This window comes from Theobroma cacao, chromosome 4 (genome assembly GCF_000208745.1).
Source record: "Theobroma cacao cultivar B97-61/B2 chromosome 4, Criollo_cocoa_genome_V2, whole genome shotgun sequence".
Classification (NCBI taxonomy): Eukaryota; Viridiplantae; Streptophyta; class Magnoliopsida; order Malvales; family Malvaceae; genus Theobroma; species Theobroma cacao.
Window position 1 is genome coordinate 5,830,895 of NC_030853.1, and position 14,671 is coordinate 5,845,565.

At 33.8% G+C, this 14,671-nt stretch overlaps 1 protein-coding gene across 1 annotated transcript; it reads right to left on the reverse strand.

Annotated features, from left to right (window-relative positions):
• On the reverse strand, positions 11,873–14,259 carry LOC18601263 (butyrate--CoA ligase AAE11, peroxisomal). The gene is given in 3 exon segments (XM_018118693.1): positions 11,873–12,696; positions 12,699–13,593; positions 13,688–14,259. Coding segments are annotated over 3 exon segments (1,758 nt in total). The 5' UTR covers positions 13,886–14,259; the 3' UTR covers positions 11,873–12,031.

Below are 14,671 nucleotides of genomic sequence, written 5' to 3' on the forward strand. Positions count from 1 at the left end.
AACGAGAAACGCTTGGGTTGTTGGTTCAAAAAAATTACCCTGAAGTTCACTGCAGTGAAAATTCATTCTCACTGCAGCGAGATTCGTTCTGCTATGCTTGCCTTGCTTGAACTTCCTAAATGTTTTAAAATGAGTTGAAAAACAACATAGCATCGAGTTTTGTTCATAATATACAAAATTGCATTGTTTTAATTTAAATGCATTATGATTTCTAAATTTTCCTTATCGTATGCTTGTTCCCTTCTTATGTTCACTCACTGAGTTTATACTCACCCTTTTTAACTTCATGTTTTTTAGATCGGGAGATAGTTGGAACCTAAAGTGAGGGGTCCACGTATATTTGCCCTTTTTGTAGGTACCAAGGCATTCATTAGCTGTACCTTCACCTAAGGTCACTCCGCTGGAAGTCAAGAGTCTTTTTGTCTGTGTATATGTACACGTGATGTAAATCACTAAGATACATGTCACAAACAGTAAGTGTTCATTTTGATTAATGTTGCCACTATGAGTTAGCAAACGGTTGACATCGTTTTGGGATAATATAAAGGCAAGTATTTGGTTGTCATAGCACATTACTAAAGTACTTATAGCTGAGAATTAAGAAATGTAACTTTAGAAATATCTGATGGAGTAATGAACAGGTTGCATAAGAAGCTTGCTTGGGTTTGGTGGGCTGTGCCCATTTGGCCCATACGTCGGTCATGGCTCGAAAATTGGGCTGTGATAGATTACAACTTAGTTTGGCTATATAAATATGTTATGTTAGCCAACTAAAAGTTTAAGCCTCCAGCCACTTCTTAGCCATTTCATAAAAATTAGAAAAGAAAAATAGGTTTCTTTGTCTGATAGAAATAAGATTCGACAATAACTTTTGGTTTTTTTTGTTTTAGAAACAAAACTTGATAGCACAAGCAAAATTTTAACTTTGAGAAGGTTTTATTCAATCACTGTATGGATTACTGTTAGAGGCCAAGCACTTGGGTGGCTGAAGATTTGACAAATCCTAAAGGTGGAGAAGCAAAGTTTCGTCCGAAGGATTTCAAATTGTCTTATTCTCTTTTCAGGTTACTTGCTTCATCAAAAGCATTTTTGGATTTAATTGGCTCTTGATTTCGATATCTAGAACAAGGTACATAATACTTGAACCTTTGAGAGTTCATAATTAATCTAAAAATTGTATAAAACACAAACATTGATTTTGAGGGTTTTAGTTATTTCTCTGATTAAATGTATTTTTATTTTTGCGCTATGTTATACTTTTATTTCTTGATGATTTTCATGTTTAAGCATGAGGTCGAATCCGAACAGTGGTATTAGAGCCTTTGTTTGATTTTTTTTAATGTAATTTGCATGCTTAATTCTTGGTGATAATAAATATGATTGATTTATGTGTTGATTTGGTATATATTGGTTTTGAAGGCTTTCTTTAAAATTTGTTTTTCTATTTTAATTCAAATTTGGACAGCATGTGTTTAATCCAATAAAATATATTTTAAAAGGTTTAAAATCATGTTTAAGTGAAGAATTAGTGAATGGATTAAAAAGCTTGCAAAGTCAAGTTAAAACTGAATAGTTTAAAGGTGTTTTGGAGACTAATATGCCGATTATTTTTGCTAACATTGGGCAAGCATTATGAGCAGTTTTAAATTGTTAAAAACTAGTTTTATCAAATTAAATTACTACATGTTTCAGCTAGACTTCATTTAGTATGAAAAAGTTTATAAAATTTTTTTTTTTGAGTTCTAAAACAACAAAGACTCAATGCAGAAAATTTTAGGCTACTATGATCGATTTTGGTGACTTAATTCTCCATGAATTATGTGTTTAATTGTTAAACACACTTGCTGAAAATTTCCAACAGCTTTGTTCATGAGTTTGACTCATGATTTATGGAGTTTTAAGAGCACTTAAATGCCATTTATTTTAATTTTGTGTGATTCATAAAAAATCGGAAAATGTTCCTACTTTAAAGTGAATTCCTAAACTTAAGGATAGAATTTTAATTTGAGGTGATTCATAAAGAATTAGAAATTGTTTCCTAGTTTAAAAGAAATTCCTAAAATCAAGGGTAGAATTTTAATTTTGAGTGATTCATAAAGAATAGGAAATTGTTTCATACTTTAAAAGAAATTCTTAAAATTAAGGACATCATTTTAATGTGAGAAATTCACAGGAAATAGTTTCCTACTTTAAATGAAATTCTTAAAATTATGTGATAGCATTGAACTTTCTTTAAAAGTTCGGTTTGACTAGAAGTTTCCAAAATTTATTAAGTCACCGTTAGGTAACTTGAACAATATACAATTTAGGAAATTAATCGATGTTCTAAATGCTAGAAATTAAAATATTGTCTTTGATATATTTTAGGAAGCTTCCCTAAAATAAGAGGTTTTCAAAATTAAAAGGAGTTTTGATTATGAAAAAAATTAAAATGGAAAGTCTCAAAATGGAAAGTTTTATTTCAATGGATTTCTATATAAGCAAAAAGAGTAAAAGGTTTACTTTAAGTGTTTTGAAAATGGGAATTTCTTAAACACGAAGTTGACATAAAACAATACCAAATAATTTCAATCAAGCGCTTTAAGTAAATTAATTAATACTTTTCTCAAATAATGCATAAGATCACAAAGTGATATTGAGCTTCCATTTATTTCTATGCTTTTGATTGTGATTATAAGCCATGAGGATGATTACGGATTTAGACCTTAGAAGATTAAGTCATGGATGATTAAATTTATTTCTCATGGTATTTATTTTTAAATAGGGCCTACGCACCCTATCCTACCCTGTCTTACTCTCATTTTCTCTAAGGTTGTAAAATTCTTTTCTCATCTAACTCTCCTCAAATGTAACTCAAGGTTTCTTGATTATAAAATATAATTATTTACATTGAACTGTAAAACTTGGGCTAGGTAAAAAATTTTTTGTAACTTGATGAAAATCCAAAGGCGCCATGGAGATTCAAGGAGATTACAAGCAAAGCTTGAAGACAGTGTTTGCAAAATCCCTTAGGAATTTGACCAACTAATTTCCTTAATGGCTCAAGGAAATTAGAATTAGTAAAGTCCATAATCATCTTAGTTGTTGGCATGTGATAGATTTATTTTTCAATATATATATATATATGATATATGTGAAATACAATAAATGCTATGCATGTCAACATTGTCAAATCAATGAGATTTTAATTAATGAATTAATAAATAAAATCCCTTATTAATATATTGAGTCAAAAAGTTACCTTCCACCATATAACAAGATAATCATGCTAGTTTTTTAATTGGAGGCTTGTTGAGTCACTCAAAGCTAAACTTTTACACAAGTACATTTGAGTTATTGGTGGGTTTTACTTAACTAGCACAATGTTGTTTGGATGTGTCACACTTGATTGCATAATATTAGAGGCGTAGTTAGGCAAAATGTATATGATACATTTAAACAAGAAGTTGTCACCTAACTGATCTAGGAGTTGCTAGGATGAGCCATGCAGCCAATTGGGATTGGTTAAGGCTTGACTTCAATCATGCAACAGTATCATTCATGTTTAATGATTAAAGGTTTTCCTTCATCAATAAGACATCAATTATAATGAGTTATAAGTCTAATTGGATGAAGTCCATGAGATTAATATGCCTTGCAAGGGAACTGTAATGGGTTGCAATTATGAGATCCTTATGCAACAAAGCATAATCTCAAAATGTTCCTGGTCAATGTACCATTGAGATTGGACATCAATGATGCTTAGAGACTGGTATATTCTATGTTCCTTACTTTAGAAGTAAGCAATCGATCTCATAGATTTAAGTATAGAGATACTTGGAACTAGAATATAGGTGCTTGCCTTGGAGAACAAGTTCATTGAACATGACTCGCTATGAGAAGTGCATTTGGTAATACATTCTAGTGTCTATGCAACACCATTCCATCAAAAGTTACTAAGTTACATTCCATAACTTTGAATCAAAATAATACTAAGCATTTCCAACTCATAGTGGCATACCAATCAAAATGTACATATATTATCTAAATGTGCAATTTAATAATTTACATCACTTGTACATATTTACTACAAAATGACTCTGGGTTTCCAGTGGAGTGACCACAGTAAAGGTGTAGCTATTGAATGCCATTGATACCTACCAAAGATACAAATCTACAAGGACACCTCGACCTAGCTACCGGCTGCCTCTTGATTTGAAAACATGAAGTTGAAAATGGTGAGTATAAACCCAATGAGTGAACAAGAAGGGAACAAGCAAATATTAAGAAATGTTTAACGAAATCATGATGCATTCATTTTTCAAAACAATGCAATTTGTTTTAGTTATTATTAAAACCCCTAATGTAAACACCACATGAGTAAATCACTTTATGAAAAGGGTCCATGCTCAACAAAGGATTTGGAGAGTGAAAACTTTAATAGCATCATGCGAATCAAGTCAAATAAACGACGGGTCCTCGCTGCAGCGAAAAGGCATTCTCGCTGCAGCTACACTGCAACAAGAAAGAATTTTCGCTGCAACGAAGTTAAGATTCAAGTTATTAGTCGAACGAGGGTTTCTCAATTAGCTGAGGGTTTCTCACCAAACCACCTCATTTCAAACTTAACTAATTAATTTCTTAATGTTAGAAGTCCATGCTCAACTGTGGTACCAAAGAAGTGGAAAATAGGACAGCAACCAAAGAAAATAAGGAACAAAACATAAAGTTTTTTGCTGCAGCGAGATTTAGGCGAGCATTACCCCTCTAAACCCGAGAGTTTCTTGCTGCAGCAAGAATCAGAGCACCAAGAAAAAGTTTCCATTCCCTTCAAGAAAAAGCCATCCTGTTGAAATAACAAAATCAACATGAAACACATAAAGATTTCCAAAGTTCAACATGCCAAATTCATATGCATTTCAACCATAAACCATATTCATGAGTTTTCATTCTCTAAACATATATACATATACATACATGGATAAATACCAATACCACTATCATCTCATCTAGCTCATGTGCATCCCCCTACATTGTGCACATAGCCGGAGTCATCGTGTGCATCCCCCCACATCGTGCACAATTAGTGCCATCGTGTGCATCCCTCTACGTCGTGCACACGGGCACTTTCTTCATCCAACACCCTCACCACCGTCATCACCGGCATGTGCATCCCCCCACATCGTGCACACGCACGGTTATCATTATCACACCATGTCAGCCATCAATGCACAACATATATGTATATCAACACAATGACATAGAACAAGAATCCATAACAGCCACATGTCATATATAAAGACAATAATCAAAAGCTTGTTCCCAAAGTACCCATTTTTAAGAAGAGTTGAATAAACTCATTCAAAGGCATTGTGCAAATAAATTCACATTCCCAAAATAGTTTTGAAATGCAAGTTCACTCACCGGTATCTTGTTGAACCTTTAGTCAACTCTACTTCTCTAATTGTCCAAATGGGACGATGGGGCTTCATTGGAACCTATTATCACATTAGCATCACCATTAAGTCAAGCCACATACTTATAAATTTTAAAAGCTTTCTCTTAGCTAGCTTTCAAATTGCCATTTAAGTGGCCATCTATGTTCACCATCCTAATCACTCTAAAGTGAATGAACAACGCCAACTCCCAAATCAGCCCCAAGCCTAAACACTAATCATTTTCAACACTAAAACTCAATTCTAGTGTACTACTCACCTTGGTAGCTTTGTATTTGAAATTCTTTCCAAAAACTTTCAAGCTATTATTAAAGCTTCCTCTTCCTCTCTAAAACACCTAACTAGTGAGAGAGAGTATGGAAACAAGATTTTTCAAGGGTTTTAAAGTGAGAGAGTGGAAAAGCACAAGGGTTTATGAAAGGGTGCACCAAAAGCATGAAAAATGGAGCTATTTTGAGGGAGGTTATAAAGGTTCATATCAAGCTTCCATGAAGGTTGGAAATAACATGAAAGAGAAGAAGGAAGAAGAAGAAGAAGCTACTAGAAAATGGGAGAAGAAGCTGCTAGAAGAAAGAGATATTTATAGCCCATGCTTATCCATTCCACTTAAATTACCAAAATACCCCTCCACAAATAAGCTTGTTCTCCTCCAATCCTTTATGCAATCTTTTTACTCCTTTGATGCTGGGACAAGGTCCATAAGAGTCTAGAAATGCTCAGGTTCATGAAAACTTAAAAAATTTTACTCGATGTGAAAAATGACCATTTTACCCCTATCGTGAAAATCATCACCATTTTTATTTTCTTCATCATTTTACCCATATTTTCATCATTCATTTATCCTACTTAGGCCTTAATATTGTTTAAAACTTACTTTTAGGGGCTTACTAAGGAAATGACGAAATTACCCCCTGATTAGGGATGTCGCGTCTATTATTAACTATGAGTCTACAAAAGGTTAAGGTCTCACAATATCCTATCAATTCTTGGTTAACATTAGCTTATTGAAGTCCTTGGCCAAGGTGACATGGAAATTATGAAAAAAGTTTCATAACTCTCGATAAAGCTAATGCTATAATTGCAGGAGCAAATATTTAGGTCAATAAAAGTAGACACTGTACCAAGCTCTTATCATTTCCAAGATATATGATGAGAGAATGAATTACACTGATGGACTGTACATTGAAAGATTGTCAAAGAACCCTTTGACTCTCCCAACAATTAGGTGGCTATGATGCATTGCCAAATGCCAATCTTGGTCTATGGAATTGATTATAAATTAATTTATTGAAATTTATATTAATCAATTAAGTCATTAATCAATTCCATTACCAACATGTTGGGAACCTAATGGGTCACACACAATGATTGCATTTGAATTAAATTGGGAGAATGATGATTTAAGTTAAACTTAAATCATATGCTAGGTAATTAACTTCTATAAACTTAATTAAAAGGGTTTAATTAAGTTTTAGACATAATTATAAATAGTTATAATTATAAGGCCTTGATTGCAAAATCTAAAGGAAATTAATTTTGATTTTAATTTCCAAGGACTTAATTAAAAGAGTTTAATTAAGTAATGGGCCCAACATTATAATGTGTTATAATATTGAGGGCTTAATTGCAAAATTGAAGTTACTTTAACCTAACTATATAAGTTACCTTTTAACTATTTTCCATATGAGAGTTTTTCACAATTGAAAGAGACGTAGTTTTTGTCAGAAAAAGAAAAACATTTTCTTTCTTTGCCACCACTCCCTTTGTGTGAAAGAGAAAATTGCTTATGAAGTAATTTTTAAGAGAGGTTCGGCTAAGATTGTGAAAAAGAAGAAAATGACAATTGTTGTCCTATTTGCTAGCACAAAGTATAGTTAAAAACTCCCTCCTTTGTTAAAGGTTCAAGTTTAATCATGTGTACTACCATTGGAGGTCAAGCACTTGATTGGCTAGGGTTTTTGCTCCTTGTGGTGTTCGTGGGATTGCTTCGAAAAGTGCCATTGTGATTACAAAATTACTTGGCAAGGTAACTTTCTAAATAATAATTTATTATGTGCTTTAATGTGTTAAATATCACCAAGGTGATCCATGGGAGGAGGCATGTTTTTGTTGTTTAGTTGTAAAGTTTTAATTTTCTTTCCGCTGCGTATTTTGAGCATGCCATCCATAGCCAAACCCATCAGGAGTTGTATAAGATACAATTGGTAAGCTAAGTTACCTACCTAATTAGTTTCATTGTGGCTTGTTGAGTCATTCAAGGGCATGGTGGGATGAAAGGGCTCCTAGCTTAACAAGAAGTTTAAAGATTAAATTTCTTGAAATATTAAAGAAGGTTTATTATTTAGATAAAATATTGAAAATAATCATATAAGATTCAAAAACTTTGTCTTTATGATTACATAATTTGCACCAATAACTAAGCTTTATATATGTTGGTTTATATAGGATATAAATCGATCATAGTGGCATACTTGATGCAAAGAAGTCGACAGGCCCAAATTTTATTGACTGGTTTAGCAATTTGAAGATTGTCTTGAAACTAGAGAAAAAGGCTTATGTCTTAGATGGTCCCATTCTTGAGGAACCTAGTGATGATGCTACAAATGAGGAAAAGGAGGCCTACATAGTTTATATGGATAATTTCAATCAAGCCACATGTGTTATGTTGGTTGGTATGGCTCCAAATCTTCAAAAGCAAGATGAAGCTATGAATGCCCTAGATATTATCCTAAACTTTACAAAAAAGTTCAATAAGGAAAGTCACATAGAGAGATTCGACATTTCAAGGAAATTGTTGCATGTAATATGTCTGAGGGACGACCAGTAAGGCTTCATGTGCTAAAGATGATAAAACATATTACTCGAACTCAAGCAGTTGAGTTGGACCATGGATCATCATTTGAGCATAAACCTTGTACTTTCTTCATTGCCAAAAAGTTATTCACAATTTGTGTTGAATTTTAAATTGAACAAGATTAAGGTGACCCTTTCAAGCTTATTGAATATGCTCACACAGGCTGAGAACACCATTACGAAGGAAAAGCCTTCGGTTCATCTTGTCTCTTATAAGAAAAATAAAAATAAAAAAAGAAAATTTTCTAAGAAAGACAATAGTGAAAAAACATCAACTTCAAAAGGTATGAAACCTATTGAAGGAGTCAAGAAGGACAAGGACAATGACAAATGCCATTTTTGCAGTAAACTAAGGCATTGGAGGTGTAATTACAAGGATTATCTTGAATCCATCAAAGAGAAGAAATAAAAGGAAACTTCAACTTTAGGTATGAATCATATGATGATTTATTTTCACTACTTGGTATATGATACCATACTCTTTATTAATGGTTTTGATACGTATGACATATTGAAGGAACTAATGACAAGAAGAAGTGAAGAATAAGACCATGAAGGTGACAACCTCAATTGATGTTGATCAAGCTTGTCGACCTAGATTATATTATGGAACAATAAATAATTTTAGAACATTCAATGTTTTCATGGCATGATTGCCTAGATGAGATGTTTTAGTTTTGGGCCTATGACTGAATAATTTATTTTATGTCTGGGAAATATAGATTTATATTTTGCTAACACAAGATGCTTAACTTATATATTTTTAATTAATTTACATATCATTTTATTTTGGAATTGTTCTAAATTATTTATCCTTAAGTATAGCCATGCATACATGATAATCAATACTAAGTCATATGATCATTATAAGATCATTTTTTCTTTTATTATTAATCAAAAGGAAATTAATGAGATGACTTAAATAAAATTGAGTCCTAACCCAATGAATTCATAACATGATTATGAACACATTTAGTTAAGGAGCATTCTTATTGAAATAAAATATCTAAATTGAGATTGCTTAGAACTAAATAACAATTAATTATCATATTGAATTCATAAGAGATGAATCACAAAACATTCCAAATCTAGTTAATCGCATAAATTAACTTTTGAGAGGATTTCATCCCATAACCAATGATGAATGACTTATGATATGCAAGTATACATAAAAATTATGGATATAATGCCCCGAGGGAAAGTAAATAAGTTTACTTGGTAAGATTTTTATACATGCTAGAAATATTGGGAGCTAATGACACTTTAAAAGTCAAGGATCATGAAATTATAAAATATAATAGATAAGATCTATGCAGAAAGATTAGTTAAATGGGATGCATAAATATGCATAATTCATCCGTTAAATACAAACCATTAGTAGGATGCTTATTGATGCACTACTCAATAAGATGAGTCTACTAAATGATTCAACATGAATGATTGGATAATAATTTCTATTCATTGTAACAAATTCGAAGTAGTTGAATATATTGAATAAGATAAACATATTTTCTTCATATTTAATCGTAGAACTATATGTCATAGAGGTTTTTCTTCATATTAGTGAAATAAGAAGGAGTTCGTAAGTACTAATTGGATGAAGCCCCTGGAACATAAAGGCCTTGCAAGAGAATTATAAAGGTGTTACAATTATGTGATTACTATGCATCAAAGCCATGTTCGTAAAATTGTTCCTAGTCATTGTGTTGTCAAGACAAGGCATTGATAATGCTCAAAGGTTGGTACATGTTAAGCCTCTTTACTTGGGAAGTAAGGAATTGATCTCACAGATTCAAGCATATGGGATACTTAAGGATAACATGTGGGTGTTTGTTGAAGAACAAGTTCACTAAACATGACTTGCTATGAGAACTCCATTTGATATTTCACTCAAACATCTATGGAATATGTTCTCATGTGATAGTCATGCAACTAGTCCTCGAATGTGAAACACCAGATCATCTTGTATGAGGAATGACATACTTTGATTTCACCCCTACGGGTCCGGAGGTCACTAGATGCCTAAAAAAGGTGTTTTTGGGTATGCCATGAAGCATACAAAGGTGGATGAGTGGTTAAGAAAGGATTTATCACCCTAAGTGATATGAGGGGACGTATCTCACTTGTTCTCAATTCTAGATTAACTTGTATAAACTCTTTGGCCAAAGTATGATGAATATGAGGAAAGTTAGTTTCCTAAATTCATAAGGTTAGTGATAAATTATAAAAACTCATATGGAATGTCATAAGTAGACACTGAACTATTCTTCTTTACATATTTATGATATTTGATGAAAGGATCATATTGTACTGAGATTCTTATCACTGAAGGGTTTTGTCAAATTCTTTAATTGACTTTTTAACATTTTGATGGTCGACATGATGTGTTGATAGATAGAGCTCATGATCTATAAATATAAATCAATTATCAAATTGATATTTGATTATGATTTATATTTATTTTCAACATGTTGAAGCCTAATAGGTCACATACATTAAGTGATATGATTGAGATTAAATAAATATAATCAATTAAATTGGACTTAGTTGAAATAGACCAAAATAATGTTGGAAAATTAATTAAGTTGACAAGGACTTAATTGAATAAAAATACAAATATTGTATTTAGGGTTTCAACTTAGTTTGGCTATATAAATATGTTATGCTAACCAACTAAAACTCTAAGTCTCCAGCCGCTTTTTAGCTGTTTCATTAAAATAAGAAAAAAATAGTTTTCTTTGTCTAATAGAAATAAGATTCAGTCAAAACTTTTGATCTTTTTTTTTCCTTTTTTTTGATAGAAATTATAAGTATACTAAACTTTTTTTTTCCTTTTTTTTCTCTTTTCTCTCTTCTTTTTTCTTCTTTTTTCTCTCTTTTTTTTCCCTTCTGTTTTCTTTTTCTTCTTTTTCCTATTTTTTTCTCCTTCATAAGCATACTAAACCATTTCAATTTTTTTTCTTTTATTTTCCTTTATTTTCTTTTTTTTTATTTTCTCCTTTATAAGTATACTAAACCATTTTATTATTTATTCTTTTATTCTTTTTATTCTTTTTTATTCTTTTTGTAAATTTAATCATCGATAAATTTAAAAATATGAAAGCATGTCGAGCATAACTTATGATGTCTATCATAAAAAATTTAACATTAATTTTTTATTTTATGTCTATTTATATTAATAAATCTTAACGCTCATATTTAAATTATTAATAAAATTTTATATTATAATTTAATTTTATTTTAAAAATAATTAATTTTTTATTTTAAATTAAATAATTGACTGGATCCATCACCTTATTTAATTACTCTTTGACCACTTCTATACCAAATCTTAAATGGGTCATTATTTGAGCAAGCTCCAAAGAGCCTGAATCTCGTTCCTGTCCACCGAAAAAGGAACAGGCATTGACTTGATGAAGCTCGCGAGCACTTTTCCGTCTGCAGATTCAACTGAAGAGAGCTCAAAAGTAAAACTGCCGTCAACCACCTCTTTTTATACGGTTAAATAAAATTAAAAAAAAAAAACTTAATTTAAGTAACACGTGGCAAACAAATATGAACGGGATAGGGAAGCCGCACAGCACAGGGGTAGAAGATTTCCATCAATTAATTTCTGAGAAAATGGCATTGAAAAGCAGCCCGCAGATAGAAGACAAATCCACAGTGGGTCTGTGTACATGTACAAGCTTAGTTTATTCCGAGTATTTGCTTGGATTGATTAATAATTAATTTAGTTTTATCATTCAAAGACGGGATAAAGCAAGAATATGCTCATGAGGTTGGTAAAAGGGAGTTTCCTTGTTGACTTGGGTAGATTTCTTCCTCGTGGAATTCTCGGAGACATGGAAACTTTTCGCCAAAGCTCTTAGTTGGAATTTCTGTATTTTCCCGGTTGAAGTTTTTGGCAGCTGCTGTAGAAATTCCACCTTCTTTGGAACCATGTAATTAGGAAGATTTTTACGGCAGTAGGAAATGATATCAGCCTCCTTTACATCCTCTGTTTTCCCTGCCGCATTCTCTTTCACCGCGATAAAAGCACAAGGACTTTCTCCCCAGCGAGGGTGCGGCATTGCAACTACAGCTGCCTCCAGAACTCTGGGATGCCTGTAAAGAACCGACTCCAACTCAACACTGCTAATGTTTTCACCTCCAGATATGATGACATCCTTTGATCTGTCCTTGATCTCCAGGTACCCATCTGGATGTATCACACCAACGTCTCCTGTGATGAACCATCCGTTCTTGAAGGCCTTGGTTGTAGCCTCTGGGTCCTTCAAATACCCTTTCATGATGCTACTTCCTCGTAAAACAATCTCCCCCATAGTCTTGCCATCACGCGGTACACTTGCCATGGTTTCCATATTCTTCACATCTACATCGGCGAGTGTCAATATACTGATCCCCTGTGTGCCTTGAGTCCTGCCTGACGCTCGCGCGGCAGATGGTTCCACCTGGCCTGCCACTCGCACACCAGGGCTGGGCCGGTGGCCTCCGTGAGACCGTAAGCATGCGTTACATGGAAGCCTAGGAGTTCCATTTTCTCGAGCAGTGAGGCCGGTGGGGGCGCACCGCCTGTGAGTATTTGGACGGGAGAGGCGATCTCGCGGCGCTCGTGTGGCTTGGCCTCCAGGAGGATGTTGAATACAATTGGTGCGCAACACATGTGTGTCACTTTGTGAAAGGCTATGTTCCGGTACATGTCGTACGCAGTGGTGTTGCGTAGACAGATGTTGGTCCCACCGCGTGCTGCGATACCCCAGGTAAAGGTCCAACCGTTGCAATGGAACATAGGGAGGGACCAGAGATAGACAGGCTCAGTCCCCATTTCCCACCCCAAAACCAGGCTTAGAGTGCTGAGATATGCGCCTCTATGGCTGTAAACAACGCCTTTGGGTTCTGATGTGGTTCCAGATGTGTAGTTGAGCGAAATAGGATCCCACTCATCTTGGATTTCAGTAGGGACAAATCTTGGATTGCCCATGTCAACTAAGTCCTCGTATTCCAACTCGCCCAATCGGACACCGGTGGGCGAGTCTATGTCATCTATGACAATTACCAGTGGAATTAAGGACTCGGCGGCTGCACTAGACTCGTGGGAATCGCCCATCAACATCCGGAGAGCGTCACGTGCCAGCGGCACATACTGATAGTCCACAAACAACACCTTGGCCTCAGAGTGCCTGAGAATGGTGGCTACATTTTTAGCATCAAGCCTGGTGTTGATGGTGTTGAGAACGGCACCAGCCATGGGAACAGCAAAATGCATCTCGTACATGGCTGGAACATTAGGAGCTAGCACTGAGACCTGCAAATGGACGTTATTTAATTCATAAATAGTTTCAAATGTCAATAAAACGAAATGCGATGGATATCAATTGTGATGATTGAATGAAACTTACAACATCGTTCTTGACGATGTTAAGAGAGCGAAGGGAAGAAGCAAGGCGACAGCAACGTTCGTATGTTTGAAGCCAGGTAAAACGAGTATTCTCGTAGATGACAGAAGTACGGTTAGCATACACAGAGCTAGCCCTTTTCAGGAAGGTCAAGGGAGTAAGTGGCACATAATTTGCATTGCATTTTGAAAGTTTGTCCATTTTTTCTTTTCCTTTTCCTTTGATGTGTTTATTAGAGAGCAAAGAAAGAAGAGGGAGGGAGGGAAGGATTGGAGATGTGCTCACTCTGGATGGAATGCTGAGGAAGGATATATAGAGAAGGTGAGATACTCGTGAGGGATGAGGGACACGTTTGAGGAGGAAGTTCACACAGAAATTGCTTGGACATTGCAGCGCAATACTACCTGGGAGTTGGAATTTGAAACAGGATTGCTGCTGACCCAAACCACCCTTTGCATTTCACATTGGCGTGGGCTCTCTCCATTATTTTCTTCTTTTTATGGATTACTTGTTTACCATGTGGGGCTGCTTGACTTCACTGGTGGATGTCCTTTAATTAATTGCCACCACATAAATTATATTTAGGCTATCACGCTTGACTTCTTGACTTTTCTCTAAATTAAGTTTTTCTTTTTTGCATATTTGAACATCTAATTTTTTATTTTTTAAATTGATTTTTCTTTTCAATTTTTAAACTTTTTCACAATAAAAAATACTTTATATTAATATTATATATAATTTCAATTTATAATATAAAATATACAAAATAAGACTTTTTTCTAACATACATAAAAGTTAAAAAGAAAGAAAACAAAGTTAGCGAGGGATGAAGTAATATAAATGGATACATGGTTGTGATATATATATATATATATTCTGGCTATAGCACCTAAAAAATCTATTTTTTCCATCCTACTATTATTTTATTCCAAATTAAAATACTTCCTAGCAAAAGAAATTATTTGTAGTCATGGACCAAATAGATTT